Source organism: Trachymyrmex septentrionalis, unplaced genomic scaffold (assembly GCF_001594115.1).
Source record: "Trachymyrmex septentrionalis isolate Tsep2-gDNA-1 unplaced genomic scaffold, Tsep1.0 scaffold6, whole genome shotgun sequence".
In the NCBI taxonomy this organism is placed as follows: domain Eukaryota; kingdom Metazoa; phylum Arthropoda; class Insecta; order Hymenoptera; family Formicidae; genus Trachymyrmex; species Trachymyrmex septentrionalis.
This window is the reverse complement of record NW_017305778.1, coordinates 1637314-1651134: the sequence shown is the minus strand read 5'-3', so window position 1 is coordinate 1651134 and position 13821 is coordinate 1637314. Positions and strand designations below refer to the sequence as shown.

At 32.1% G+C, this 13821-nt stretch overlaps 1 protein-coding gene across 2 annotated transcripts in view; it reads right to left on the bottom strand.

Moving 5' to 3' along the window:
* Positions 1 to 1791: 1791 nt before the first annotated feature.
* Positions 1792 to 13821, bottom strand: part of LOC108752232 (cAMP-responsive element-binding protein-like 2) — a 37791-nt gene continuing 25761 nt past the window's right edge. For both annotated transcript variants that reach the window (XM_018492919.1, XM_018492921.1), the window contains exons 3-4: positions 4217 to 4338; positions 1792 to 2493 (exon numbers count right to left, since the gene is read on the bottom strand). In XM_018492919.1, the coding sequence (XP_018348421.1) occupies positions 2386 to 2493; positions 4217 to 4338 (230 nt within the window). In that variant the 3' untranslated portion in view covers positions 1792 to 2385. The remainder of the gene's footprint in view (positions 2494 to 4216; positions 4339 to 13821) is intronic.

Below are 13821 nucleotides of genomic sequence, written 5' to 3'. Positions count from 1 at the left end.
GTAAAGTCTGATTTCGCGTGCATTGTGGCTAGACGGTGATTTATGGGCGACGTGATATTTGGCTAAAAATTTTATCCGAGCTGCGTATATAAATTTAATCCTCGCATTTTCATGTTAGCTGCCACTTCGTATCAATAGCAGCTTTATAAAAAAAAACGGTATTCGTGCAAAAATCATTGAAGAACATTTCCAATAATAATAAAATGTCACAAAGCTAAATATCTGAATAATCTGATCTGACACACTTATCGTCCATTAAGCTACTAAGTGAGTAAAAGCAAGTAGTAATTCATCCAGGGATCAAAAAATAGAAAATATCATTAAATCAATCCATGTACTCTGTATAAGGATAATATTCTTATTTGTTCAGTTTAATCGATACCAACGTTTATAACATCGTTATCGTTACAATTATTACTTCATACTATACGGCGACATTAAGTTCGCTCGTTATTGCTCGAGTTGATTAAAAGCTTCGAGCCAAATTACGTAACAAAATTCGTTTTAAATTTCCGAATGTAATCGTGATAACGGCGATATTGGATTCATCAATTTTTCCTTCTTTTTAATGTACCGTCGAACGAACACGGGAGATGATATCGTCCGTGGACGTATCGCAATCTACGTAAACGGGAGCGGAGAGATTTCATGGCCCGATATAACCCACGTCAAAATATGCAAATTCCCGTTACGCAAAACCGCGACATCGCAGTGTCCACAATGCGATTTCGAAATAACGCCGGCGGAGGTGTGTTGACTTGCACGAAAAGAACAATTTTGCAGAATGTTATCTAAAAATTTAGGTAAATACAGAAAATGTAATTTTGACCATTAAAATAATTATGTAGGAAATTCAAACATAATGAGCAATGTTGCAAAAAAGGCTTGAGCAAAAAAGATTCTAGCAACTTGTTTGAGTATCCTACAGAAAAATATCATTCTATTGCTAAGAAAAGATAATTCAATTTATTTATTTCTTTTAAGTAACGGATCATTTTAATAAGAAAAATATTTTCTTAAAAATTATCTTAGAATATACTTACATTACAAATTTTAGGAAAACTCATTATGTATTCAAAGCAAGAATTTATTTTCTAACAATATTAAATCTTATAGGAATTTATTTTCTTTTAAAGAATATTATTTAAAAAATATTATTAAAATTGATCGAAGCAACAACTTATATAAAAAGCAAATCGAATTTGTTTTAATTTCAATTTAATAATCGAAGTAATAAACTCATTGAGATTCAAAATATATTTTCAATAAATGTGATACTTGTAATGAACTTATGATAGATTATATATGAATTCTTTGAAAATATTTGAAATAAATAATTATTACTTGCATACAGTATTTTTCTGTGTGTACATAATTATTTTGATAGTCTAAATAAAATTATTTCCAAATCTGTGGGTAGCTAAATTTTTAGATACTTCAGTAAAATCGTTCTTTTAATGTGGACGCAAATGTTTTTTAAAGTAATTTAAAAATATTCAGAGAGAATTATGATATATAATTCTCATATATATATATATAGGAAAGTCAGGAAATAAGAAACGGTGAATGTAAAGCAAGCTCTTTTTTCATCGAAAAATATTGGTTTATTCGACTATCAGACTCTTCCGTACACATATATGAATCAACTTTTGTAATGGCGTAATTTGTACAAAACGATGAATTCTCTGCAGTACAAGAAATACTGCGTGTCGATAAAGTTCAAACAAATCGGTAAACGGTCAACGAAGAAATCTCGCAACGACGCCCTTTTCAAACAGACAATACTGAATATATAGATATACTTTGATATACAACGACCGCGTTTATTCTCCTTCGAGGTGTTAACAGTAATATATTGTATATAATTACTTTCTTACACCGCAACGATCTTGCGAAGGAGGTACATTCTAAACATGAGGCCGTAGACAACCGACCGATGTCCTTAATCAACGAGAATAAAAAATATGTGTCAACGTAACGAGTCGCGATAACAAATGTACGTATAAAAAAAGGTAACACGATGAGGTAACGAGATAATCAGGGCTAACAATTCCGCCGTTCGGCGAAAAAATTAGGAGGAAAAACAGGAGGGAGAAATTTCACTATTTCGCATAAAAAAACGTATTTTTTAAAAAGGCCGGAAGATCCACTTTTCGCGGTTCATTCAATGGATCAATCACGGTATAGAAGTACTCAAAGTAAAAGAGAAAATTTCAGATTCGCCAGCCAATTATTTCCTATTGCCTCGAAGAATAGTAAAAAAGAAAGGAGATAAGAGAAGACGGAAAGAAAGCTCGACTACGAAGGGGAGTTTCGATCGAAGGAACAAGATAAATGGAACGGCTCAATCCACGTGACTTCCTTATTCCTCGTCTCCTTGGCCGTTTAGTTGCTGCTGGACTGTTCCTGTTTTAGCAAGCCGAATTCCTCCAGCATCGCCTGAAGTCCTTCGGGGACTTGTCCGGCGTCCAATTCCTGAGTCCACTGACGATACTGCAGAAAAACAAATGATGGTGTGTAAAGTACGTAAGTTCCGTCTCTCCGGTCTGGTCTTGTTCATACTAAACCGTCATGCTGGAGATCTTCGGCGGAATCAGAAGGATTTGGGAATGGCCTCATGGATACGCAAAAACGCTGGACTTGTCGGGATTTTTCAAATGCTCCTTATACTCGCAGTACTCGGCAGTAGAATCGATAGATAAATAATCTTTTCGACACAAAAAATTTTAACGAGCATTTCCGTACGGCGAAGAAGATAAGGACAACGAATGTGACCAATCAATAATCAATAAACAAATAATTCTTTATTTCAAAATTTTTTATAAGCAGACTCTTGTTCTCTATTATTCTATCGTTGAACTTCATTCAGATTTATTGCTACACGAAAAAATAATGTATTAGCTGATAACAGTTTAATTGAAAATAATGTTGTAGATTCATTGATAGTATTAATAAAATAAATACACTATGCTCTTGTTTTAATAAAATATTATTTGATTTATTAACTGTGATTAAATTAACAAGATTATTTTCAATTAGATTGTTGTTAATCTAACAACAATCTGATTGATTTGGCTAATGATATTAATATAACATTATTTTTTCACGTATAAATCGTAATTGAATAAAGAGAATGCTAATTTTTATATAAATGATAGAAATTATTTGTGCGAAATATTTCCTCCTATAGAAGCCCACAAAAATAAATAAACTGTCAAACAACCCCGCGTGAAGTACTCAAATAATTCTAACAAATACGAATGCTTTTCTGCGACAAGACAAAACAAAGTAGTATTGCTAAAGAGCGAACCTTTGTATTCCACCAGAACTTTACACTTTTGCGAGTAACTTAGTTTGCACTTCGAAGGAAGGTTTAAGGAAGATGATAAGGAAGACGATGAGAAAGGCGATGGAAAAGAAAAAGTTTCGAGGTTCTCCAGCTTCCGAAGAATTTGCTTTGCTTTATGTTCAAGATACAACTAATTCAGAGAACTTTGAAGTGTATATTTTTTTTCTCAATAAAAAAAGAATTGTTTTTCGAATGTATTATAAATTTTATTTCTATTTTATTCAATTAATGATGTAGTACAATCAAAAATTGATATAAATAAAACTTTGAATATATTTGATTTCTTTCATAATTATAAACGGTGATTTATATAAATATACAAAATGTTTCAGAAAGTGTTGCAGTACTTTTTAAAATGTAAAAATTGCTTTTACATTTTACATTATATGCCATAATAATTTTCAAACTATAACTGTTGAAACTCAAACTTTTCGCAAACTTACTGTCAGAATAAATATCGAAACGTTCTCTATCTTTCAACTTTAAGTTTTTACTTCGATAAAATATCGATATTTATATTTAAAAAAGAAAGTTAGTTATAAAAATTGAAATATTGAAATATAAAAGTGAACAATACTTAATTTTTTTTAATACTTCCGCTAAGGAAGAATTGCATTCAAGTTTAAAAAAAAAAGTACAGTGTAATATTTTCAAATTTTCTGCCAATTGTAGAATATTCAAGTCTAACAAAATTTATTAATATAAGCCGCAATTTATTCGCAAGCATTTATCATTTAACTTATTATTGCAATACGCAGCTTATTCGTCGCAATAAACGATCGTTGATTTTTAAAGGAGAAAATCCTGGATTCTTTACTAGAAACTCTCGCTCGTTCATTTATTAGAAGGGTTAAGAATATGACTCACCATCTCGAGCTCTTTCCGCAGAGCAAGCACCGCCTTTTCTCGATCGGCCACAAGCTCCTCCAGGTACTGATACCTCAGCTTCTTGCGAGCACGGCACTCCCTCGCACTCTGCCGACTTCGTTCTGTAACAGAATAGCAAACGAACGAGGGTGAGAAAACGCGGATCCATATTAATACAAAGAATCGATATGTAAAGCAGCCCAATCCTCGAGTCTAAAGTTTCGGCCTCGAATTCACGCCGAGCATAAATTTCTCTGGTTTTTCGTCGTCAGGTTGTGACGTAACGGCAAGCCAAGTGGCAGATGTATATATATCACGAGCTCTACAAGAATTCACGATTTAATAATGTCGCCGAACGCGCAAGACGCATGGTAATGCCGCGGCATATGCGACCGAAAAGCGGAAACTTTTACGAAGACGGACGGTGTGTTACGGTAAGCTACGATTTTGTTCGAATATAGGAGGAGAAAATAAACGTGTCGCATGGAACAAAATCGAAGCTCAACGGAATGCGAAACCGATTTAAATAACGACGTCGTTGCAATCTGAAATCTCTAATATTCAAATCCTCGAGAATCCTATACGGTTCTAGAATTTTATTAGATCGTTGATTTCTGTGCGCTTTATATTCCAAAATTCTCTCGATTCCTGAATTTCTCGAAAGTCCGGGGTTTTCTAAGAACCGCATTTTATTTCTTTATAGTCACGTTTCTGCTAAAGATGAGTCCAACCAGTGAGCTGGTTGCTCTTTGAGCAACGCGATTTAATCTTCCGGAGCTAACGCCAAAATGTGTAACACAGTTATTGACACTTTCTCTATAATCTGTAAGACCTATATTTAATTTATGTTAATTAATGTTTAGAAACCAAAATGATATAACTCGTACAAAAAAATGGATACATTTTACTTATAAGTAAACACAGAAAAATTCTCTATATTGTTAATAAAAGATTATTCAATTTACTTTCTTTCTTTTAAGTAACAATTATCTTTTAAAATACAAAAAATATTTTCTTAATGATAATTTCATAAAATATATTGTACTTACTATAAATTTTAGAAAAAACCGTTAGTATGTACTCAAAATAAGAATTCAGATTTCTTTTGAAGAATATTTTATAAAATTGATGAAAGAAGTGGCTTTGTATAATAAACAAATCGAGTATTTATTTTAATTTAATAGTTTTAATTAAAGTGTAAAACTTATGAAGATTTAGAATATATTTTGAATAAATTTAATGCTTGTGATAAATACGATAAATTTACGGATATATGAACTTTTGAAATATTTGAAATAAATAATTATTATTTTCGTACAGTATGTACTCTTTTGTACGGGAAGTCCGGGCAGCGCGGATATATTAAGGTTAAAAAGAAAAAATGTCACAATTAAAATTGAGATCAAAAACCATTTTTATTCTCATAAATCTCTTAAAGAGCTTGAAATAAAATTGAAAAAAATTAAAAAACTTAAACATTAATATGTCGTTTTAGTTAAAACATGAAAGAAGAGAAACCATCCGCTTTGCCCTGAGCAAAGCGAATGAATCAGTCGAGCGATACAAATAAAATTAAAAAAATTAAAATCAGTCTTGGCAATTATCACAAAAGTAGCTACCAAATCCTCTATATGTAGTGCAGCCTTTATGGATCCATTTGCTGCAATGACTGCAAATCAGTCATAAACAATACTTTACAATATTATACTGCATTGTGACAAAAAATAAACAAAAATGAGATGTAAACAAACACGTGCCTTTTGTACATTCGAAAGATCGTCTGTCTCTCTGTATATCCAGTATTTTCATTGTAATCATATATCGAGTAAAGAGGATGGATCACCCGCTTTGCCCAAAAGACTTACCTGGCGCGAATTTGGAAAGGTTAGAATAAGTTAAAGCACCAAGTGAAAAATTTTACCTACACATTTAAAAACACAGAATTCTTATAAAAAATCATTCACACTGATTAAGGAACAATTACAGATAATAGTTAACCCTAGCTGTACATTGAGGTCCCCGGGACCCCAGCGCAACTTTTTAAATCGAGATTTTTTCGCGTTTCTAAATTTTTCTTTTTCTTTGAACTTATATATCTCGAAGTTCCTTAATTCTATCGACTTTTACACATTATAGGCTTGTTCCTTAATCAATTCTCCATCGATTGAAAAAAAAAATTAATTGAAATATATTCATTTTAACAGAAGTTACGGTAACAAATATGAATGGGGTCCCAGAGATCCCAGTGTATATCTAGGGTGTAAAAAACAACTAGGGTGTAAAACAGCTAGGGTTAAGCTATGTATCTAAGGAAAAATCGCAAGAAAACAGTCAATTTTCTATATAGTATATCTCTATTAAACACAAACGAAACGCAATCATATATCGTTTCGTATTTTCATAGCGTCGCTGATCATTCTTTCAACTGCTAAAGACTCATAGCGCAATCTCAGATAGATAAGCGAAAATAAAAGGTATTCGCTTTACCCAGGGCGTCCAATTTGCTTCCTCTACATTTTAATAAGAATAATTCAAATTTGCAAATATAACATAAAAATATTGAATTTTTCAACATTTTTACTGAAGAAATTTATAATTGAGTAAATCCAATATAGATCTACCGTTTATTAAACTCCGGAGGATCAATTTAATTTAATAACATTCATTACTTCATATGTACATTCAATAAAACATTGACAATAATCATAATAAAATAAGTTAATTCACATATAAATATTTTCAATTTAATAAAATAGATTCCAATCTTCAAACAAATATTACATTTTATTAGCTCGGTGTTCGAAATTCATCCGAGATAAAGGCAGAATATTCAGCACGCGTTTGTTTTGTTTATTTCATAACGCAATGTAAAATATTTTATAACAACGAATCGGTTATTTTTGCACATCGTACAGCCAGCGCTGTTTATTTGACGAAAGGTCGCGCGTTACTCCGCGCGGGGGTTAGATTCGGTCAGACACGCAGCGGTGTGAAATACGTAACGATGCATTGAGGCTCGTCCAGAAATGCAATCTGGTTTAATAGTTCCGTTTCGTGCATGTGATGTATTATTTTATCCTTCTTCAACATTGGCTGAACATAACAAGGATAAAATGATACACCACGCGCATGTGTGAAACAGAATGCATTCTACACAGAAAGGATAATTTTATTAAAATATCTAAAAATTTAGAGTTATCTAGATTATACATATCCAAAAATAATTTTGTTGGATCATCAAAATAATGTAGAACGCTCAAACTGTTTGCTATAACTTTTTACAGCATTGATCATTTGAATATTTGAAATTCCTATGTAATTATTTTGAGGGTCCAATAAATTGATTTTCAGATTTATATATCTAGCTAAATTTTTAGATACTTCAGCAAAATCGTTCTTTCTGTGTAGAGGTTTGTCTTTTATTCCCGTATTAGACTGTATTAGAACTTTCTTTCCTGCTTTCGCCAAATATTAACATACCTATCTCACTTTATTTCAAAAGCGTACGCTAATTTAGCCACAGAAAACAAATAAGTTGCAACACGCAAAACGCATTTGTAACTTATCGCGACAGCCAAAAGCGATCAATAGTATATCATTGATGCTTCTAATTGGCTGTCATGATAGCGTTACGAATACGTTTTGCGTGTGCGACTTATCTACATAAGTCTTTACCTATCAAGACGTAAACGCGACAAATAGCAGTCGTTTCCTATGAGCACCGTAGCAATTATCGGATCGCGTGATTGTGCTAACTTTCGCGCTTAACGACTCGTAGATGTATAGAGGCAACGGTCACTCACAGTGAAGCGAATACTCCGATTAATTCATTAGAAGCGAAACTCGAGACGATACGAATGTAATTTGACTAACACCCTAATTGAAAACGTGGAGAATATGAAAATGACGAAACATGAATCGTCGGATATCATAATTCTCAAATAACGGAAGTGCGCAAAGTATTAATTGTTCTCTTTCGAGAAAAGGATTTCTGATAACGAAATAAAATTATTCTCTCTTGAAAAGCACTTAATCTTATCGCAAACTTAGGCAGTATAAAAATAAAACAGTATTACGGTTATAATAAATTCTATTTTCCTCCCTCGAATTAAATAAGACTGACTTATTGTTTTGAGACAAGAGTAAATAAATTACATATAAAATTACATAAATTTAAATTTAAAATTTTATTCTGACGTTTAGAATGAATCTTTAATCGATATTACCATATAACACACAATGCTAACATCATATTATCTAGCACGCGAAACCGATCTCCAAGATTTTATTTTAAATTTAAGAATTTTCTATTTACGAGTAAAATATTTCTCGGTTAACAATAAATATGTATACTGTCCTCTTATATCGATTCTATTTGATGATAAATCTAAAAGTAATAGTATCCGGAAATCTTTTCTATGGATATAATTTCTGAAGTATTAATTAATTTTTTAACTTAATGTGAATTCTGTAAGATTTGAAAATGAATGACGCATGCACATCAAAATCTCGATTGCGGATGCAAATGTGGAAAGAAAATAGTCACATCTTTTTTCCTATTCTTTCGCGTTATTCTTCCATCGGAATGTAATAAATCATGCGTCCGGTACGATTAAATGTCGGAAGTATCGCGCAAAATATCGCGCAAACGTTCTATTACTGCGTGTGATCGTAATTAATCGTGTTTTCGCGAGTGTCTTGTATTATGCAAACGAAAAGGATGTGTGAAAAGGAGAAGGCCGAGGAGAGGCATCGGATGATGACAGAAATATCACAAGGTAATTTGTTATTTATTATTTTTATAGAACTTGAATCCTTTACTTACTGATAGATGATTAACATAGGAATTAAGAGAAAACATTGTCATAAATACTTAATTAATTAAAATAAGTATTTAAAAAAATTTTTTTTGTGTAATAATTTTTTAAAATAGCAATTACTTTTATCGCTACTATAATTTGAATTTTCTATTTTACAGATCAACGTAGATGCAACACATACATTACGACAATTCCGACGGTGAGTAACAATTAAATTTTTTAATGTAAAGTAATAAATCTATAAAAATTATATCACAAATATAAATTTCTATATATGAAAAAGCACAAAAATTATTATTCTATTATTCTAAATGGTATACATTAACATTTAGAATAATAGAATAATTCAGACAAATACAAGCACATATCTGTCAGATTCATTATTTTAAGATGGATAGGCTGGAATAGATTAAGATTAATAAATATTTAATTCTAGACTACAATTATTTAACTTATTGTGCATAAAAAAATACACGAGCATATAAAAAAAAGTTTAATATTATTTATTAATATATTTTTGTCTTTTATTATACAATTAAATATCAGTTACAAGATACATTAATTGTTTGACATTTATATAACAAATTTATTAATATTTGCCAATCATTTTATACAGAGGAAAATTTTCGGGAAAATAACTAAAATCATCATGAAAATATAATATATTGATTTTAATTTAGGTATTTTAGTGTCGAAATAAATATTAAATAAAATGTTTAATTCAACATTTATAGAGATAAATAATGAAAAAACAAGGAAAATGAGAAAGAAAAAATGTAAAAAAAATACTGATATTTTTATAAAATAACATATTATAGATTATAACAATCGACAGATATTTGTTATTTCTGCATTTTGTGATATAATAAATAAAAACTGATATTCGTAAACATAATCGAGGAAAACTAGTGTAGGTGTGTTATCTTATTTCTCTCTCTCTCTCTCTCTCTCTCTCTCTCTCTCTCTCTCTCTCCCGATTTTCTTCCTAAATATATGTTTAATGGAATTTGAGCTCTATACGTTTAACTCAAGTTTAACTCTCTGTATAATGTACAGTAGAGTCTCTCTAAATTTGACTTCTGTGACTTCTCTAATCTTTGCATTTTCCTCACATGTACTTTTACAAATACTAATGTCATGCCTCTTCCATCTCATGGTAGGCTGGACATGTGTTGCGCGCGCATCTGCACCTAATCGTACTAGATTCTCACAGTGTATGTCATAGGCAAGTCATGTATAACTATTTGTGTAATGCATTCTTTTGTGATACATAATATGTGATACATATGTACATATGACTTGTTCTGCTAAGGTTATGAACACTGTACTGCACTTTGGCAGGTTAGCATGCGTAACTGCATTCGCGCAAGTACGCGATGATTGGTAGATTCGTGCTGTAGAGAGGATACTCTATAATTTTGGCATTCTACTCTTATCACCCCTTAGGCCAAATTTAGAGAGACTCTACTGTATTTCCTTCCAGAATTAAATGTTATTTATTATATTGATGCGAAAAGCATATGAGAATTCTTTCAATATATATATAAATAAATATATAAATAAAGGACACAATAAACGTATTACAAGTCCATCGCGTAATCAAATAAAATTTAATAAAAAGCACGGTAATAATTATTAGATGTATTTATTAATACATACATGTATAACATGCCAATCTATCATAACCTATCCAATTATTTATTGCTGATTTGATTTTATATCACTTTATATCAAAAGCAAAATGAAATAATGAAATAATACGAGATTTTTACTATTTATGTAGCACATGTAATATTGCGGGATGTCTCATAAAAACCGTGTATTTTATAGTTTAATCCGATTTATATTTAACTTAATTAAAGCGATCATGTTGCCTTAATTAAGTTAAATATAAATACACAGTTGATCTCTCATCAAAATAAGATTATCGAATGGCGTCACAAGATAATCATAAAACTTTTATAAAGTATTCTTGTTTTCATTATAAATGCTTTTCCTTTTTTCTTCTTTTTCGATACATTTTTAAGATGTGGGATGCGATCTAAGACTACAAAATTCTCGCATTTAAGCACGAGATTCTAAGCATTGAGATTAGTAGCTCTGATTTATAGATCCTCGAAGATCTTTTTATTACGAGTTAAAGAACTGTTATAGATTTCAAAGTTGCTAAGCCATCAGATTATTACATAGTTTCATAAATAGCAAATTTCTTTCACGAGAACCATTGCGCGTCCAGATATAATAAACGTCTTTTATGACCGAGGTTCGCAAACACGCTATCATTCATAGCTCGTAGCTAGAACCGCCTTTTACGCGGCAATAAACGTCATACGTCTCATTGCGGGCCTTTAAGGGTGACCAAGTCACCCGCGAATTTTCGCAGTCTGTAGAGCGTTGATCGGTCCAACACCGTTTATCGGAAAGAGATTCGTCGGTGTCGATTGAAACTGACGCGCGATCGGCGTTTTGTCTGGAAAATCAATACCGGCGCGGCGCGCCGCGGAAATTAAGCGTTCTCACACAGTCAATTTGTGGCTCCATTTAGGATCTCATTGCGACAGCCGACATCTGGACTGAGGCGAAGCGAAAAACCCGAGCGGATTTAAATAAAGTCGGTTCTGTTACCCGTACGGAATAAAATGGAGAGTTCGTTCGTTCGAGCGGCCAAGAACGACCTCTGGAAAAGACACACGTGCAATTTCCGTCGATACGCAAGTCGTCGCGAAACCACAGGATATCTTTTAACGACAGATAGGAGACAAGTTGAAGAAAATACGATTGTTTTAATCCTTTAATGAATTGCAATTGCTAAATTGCACCGTTGTACAGAAAATCCAACAAAAATAGTGAATAAACAACGATTGAAAATTTAATTTTCAAAGTGAGAGATTAATAGCTTTTTAGCGGAAAAAAATTCACTTTAAAACTCTAAAAATTTGTGTTATTTTATAAAGAATAATAAAACATTAATGTGCTTGCGAAATTAAATGAAATTAAAAGTTTCAGTTTTAAACAATCAAAACTAATAAAAAGGTTTGCAATACATCGTTGTTCTTCATAACTTTTTGACAGGAAAATGAATTCACGTAGAATTCTAAATATTAGTGTTTTATAAGAAATTAATAAGACAGGAAATTAATATTTGCAAAATTAGATGCAATTGAAAGTATCAATTTTAAACAAAAATAGTAAAACGTTAAAATACATATATTATTGTTTTGCAAAATAGGATGTTAGAAAAGGACCAATTTCTGCCTAAAAAGATGTAAGTAAAAAAAATAATATTTTGTAGATTTTAACCTCCTGGATACGATAAACTATAAAGTTCGTGAGAGATATATTTAGGGAACAATTAAAACCTTCTAAATTAAGCAAAAACATGAAAATTAGGATGTTCGTGTTCAATTTATCGAGATGTTTCTTTTCGCTTATACAATTTATTTAAGCTGAGATCAATATATTATATATTTATTTTAAAAAAATAGTATTCCTTTTATTACACTCACTTGGACAGAATCAGCTCCTTTTTTTTAACATCCTATCAAATGACTTATGCCGTTTCTACCAATGTAGTTTTAACTTTAATCTTAGTTCAATTAATTCTTCATTTTTTTTAGTTCCAAAAAGAGATTCATTTTTTTTTTAATTAGAAAAAGATAAAAAGTAACTTGAACCGAGATTAAAGTTAATCTACATTGGTAGAAACGAGCATTAATCTTCAATCCATATATGTGTGTGGTGTGTATATTAATACTAAAATATAATAATCAACTGGAAAGTTCGCTGCGGATAATACCTGTGAATTATCTATAACCAACAATAGAGAGGATCGACAGCAAATACTATATGGATTGAACGATATGTGTTCTGCGGAAAGGAGGCCGCATCGCGATCACAAAGAACCATCGGTAGCGAACATGCGGAAGAAAGGGAAGAACGAAATAGCACGCACTAAGCGATTATAAAGTTTCTCCGTTCTCGAATGAGAGGACCACGCGCGTTCCAGAAATAACCTCGTGAAATTACTCGGTGCTGGTCCATGCAACAGCCACGGGGCGCGGCATCAACGCGGCGAGTTAGTTTCCCGTCCAACCTCTCCTTTCATTCTTCACCCTTCTCTTCTCGCTTTTGTTACCCCGAGGAGCTTCGCGGCAGAAATGGCGGAATTGCAAAATAGCCAAACGATAACCGTACGGTAAGAGCGCGGTCGGTAATCCTTGTTCGCCGAGGTATCGAGAAACCGCTATGGGACGACCTGAGTATAAATATTCATTCGCGGAAAAGATAAACGTTTCTGTCCAACGATTCGCACCATTTCGTGCAACCTTACAGCGTGAACGAATGCGAAACAGAAGTCGCGTATATACAATTAGTAGATAGCGATTCTCTCTTCGCGTGAAAGACGTGCTGTTGCAGCTACTAAATGTTTTAATCAAGAAACGCGGTAGACGTCGACACGCTAAGTACACGCATAAAGTCAGAGTGCAGCGAATGGCTGATATACCTGCTGGCCACATTCGTTTTATTGTCTTGTAGAACACGCTATCTCTCTATTTCACGCGAGTTTTCGCACCTGGATTAAAGAGGCGTTGAAGAATTAAAACATAGAGAAAGAGAGAAAAACTTTTTGATATTTGTATATAGTCACATATTACTATATGATTTTCGGTTGCTAACTATATGTATATGTATTGGTTGATACATATGTAATAATTATTGTTAATATCATAATAATAGTCATAATCATAATTATCGTGTGTGTGTGTGTGTGTGTGCGTGTGTGTG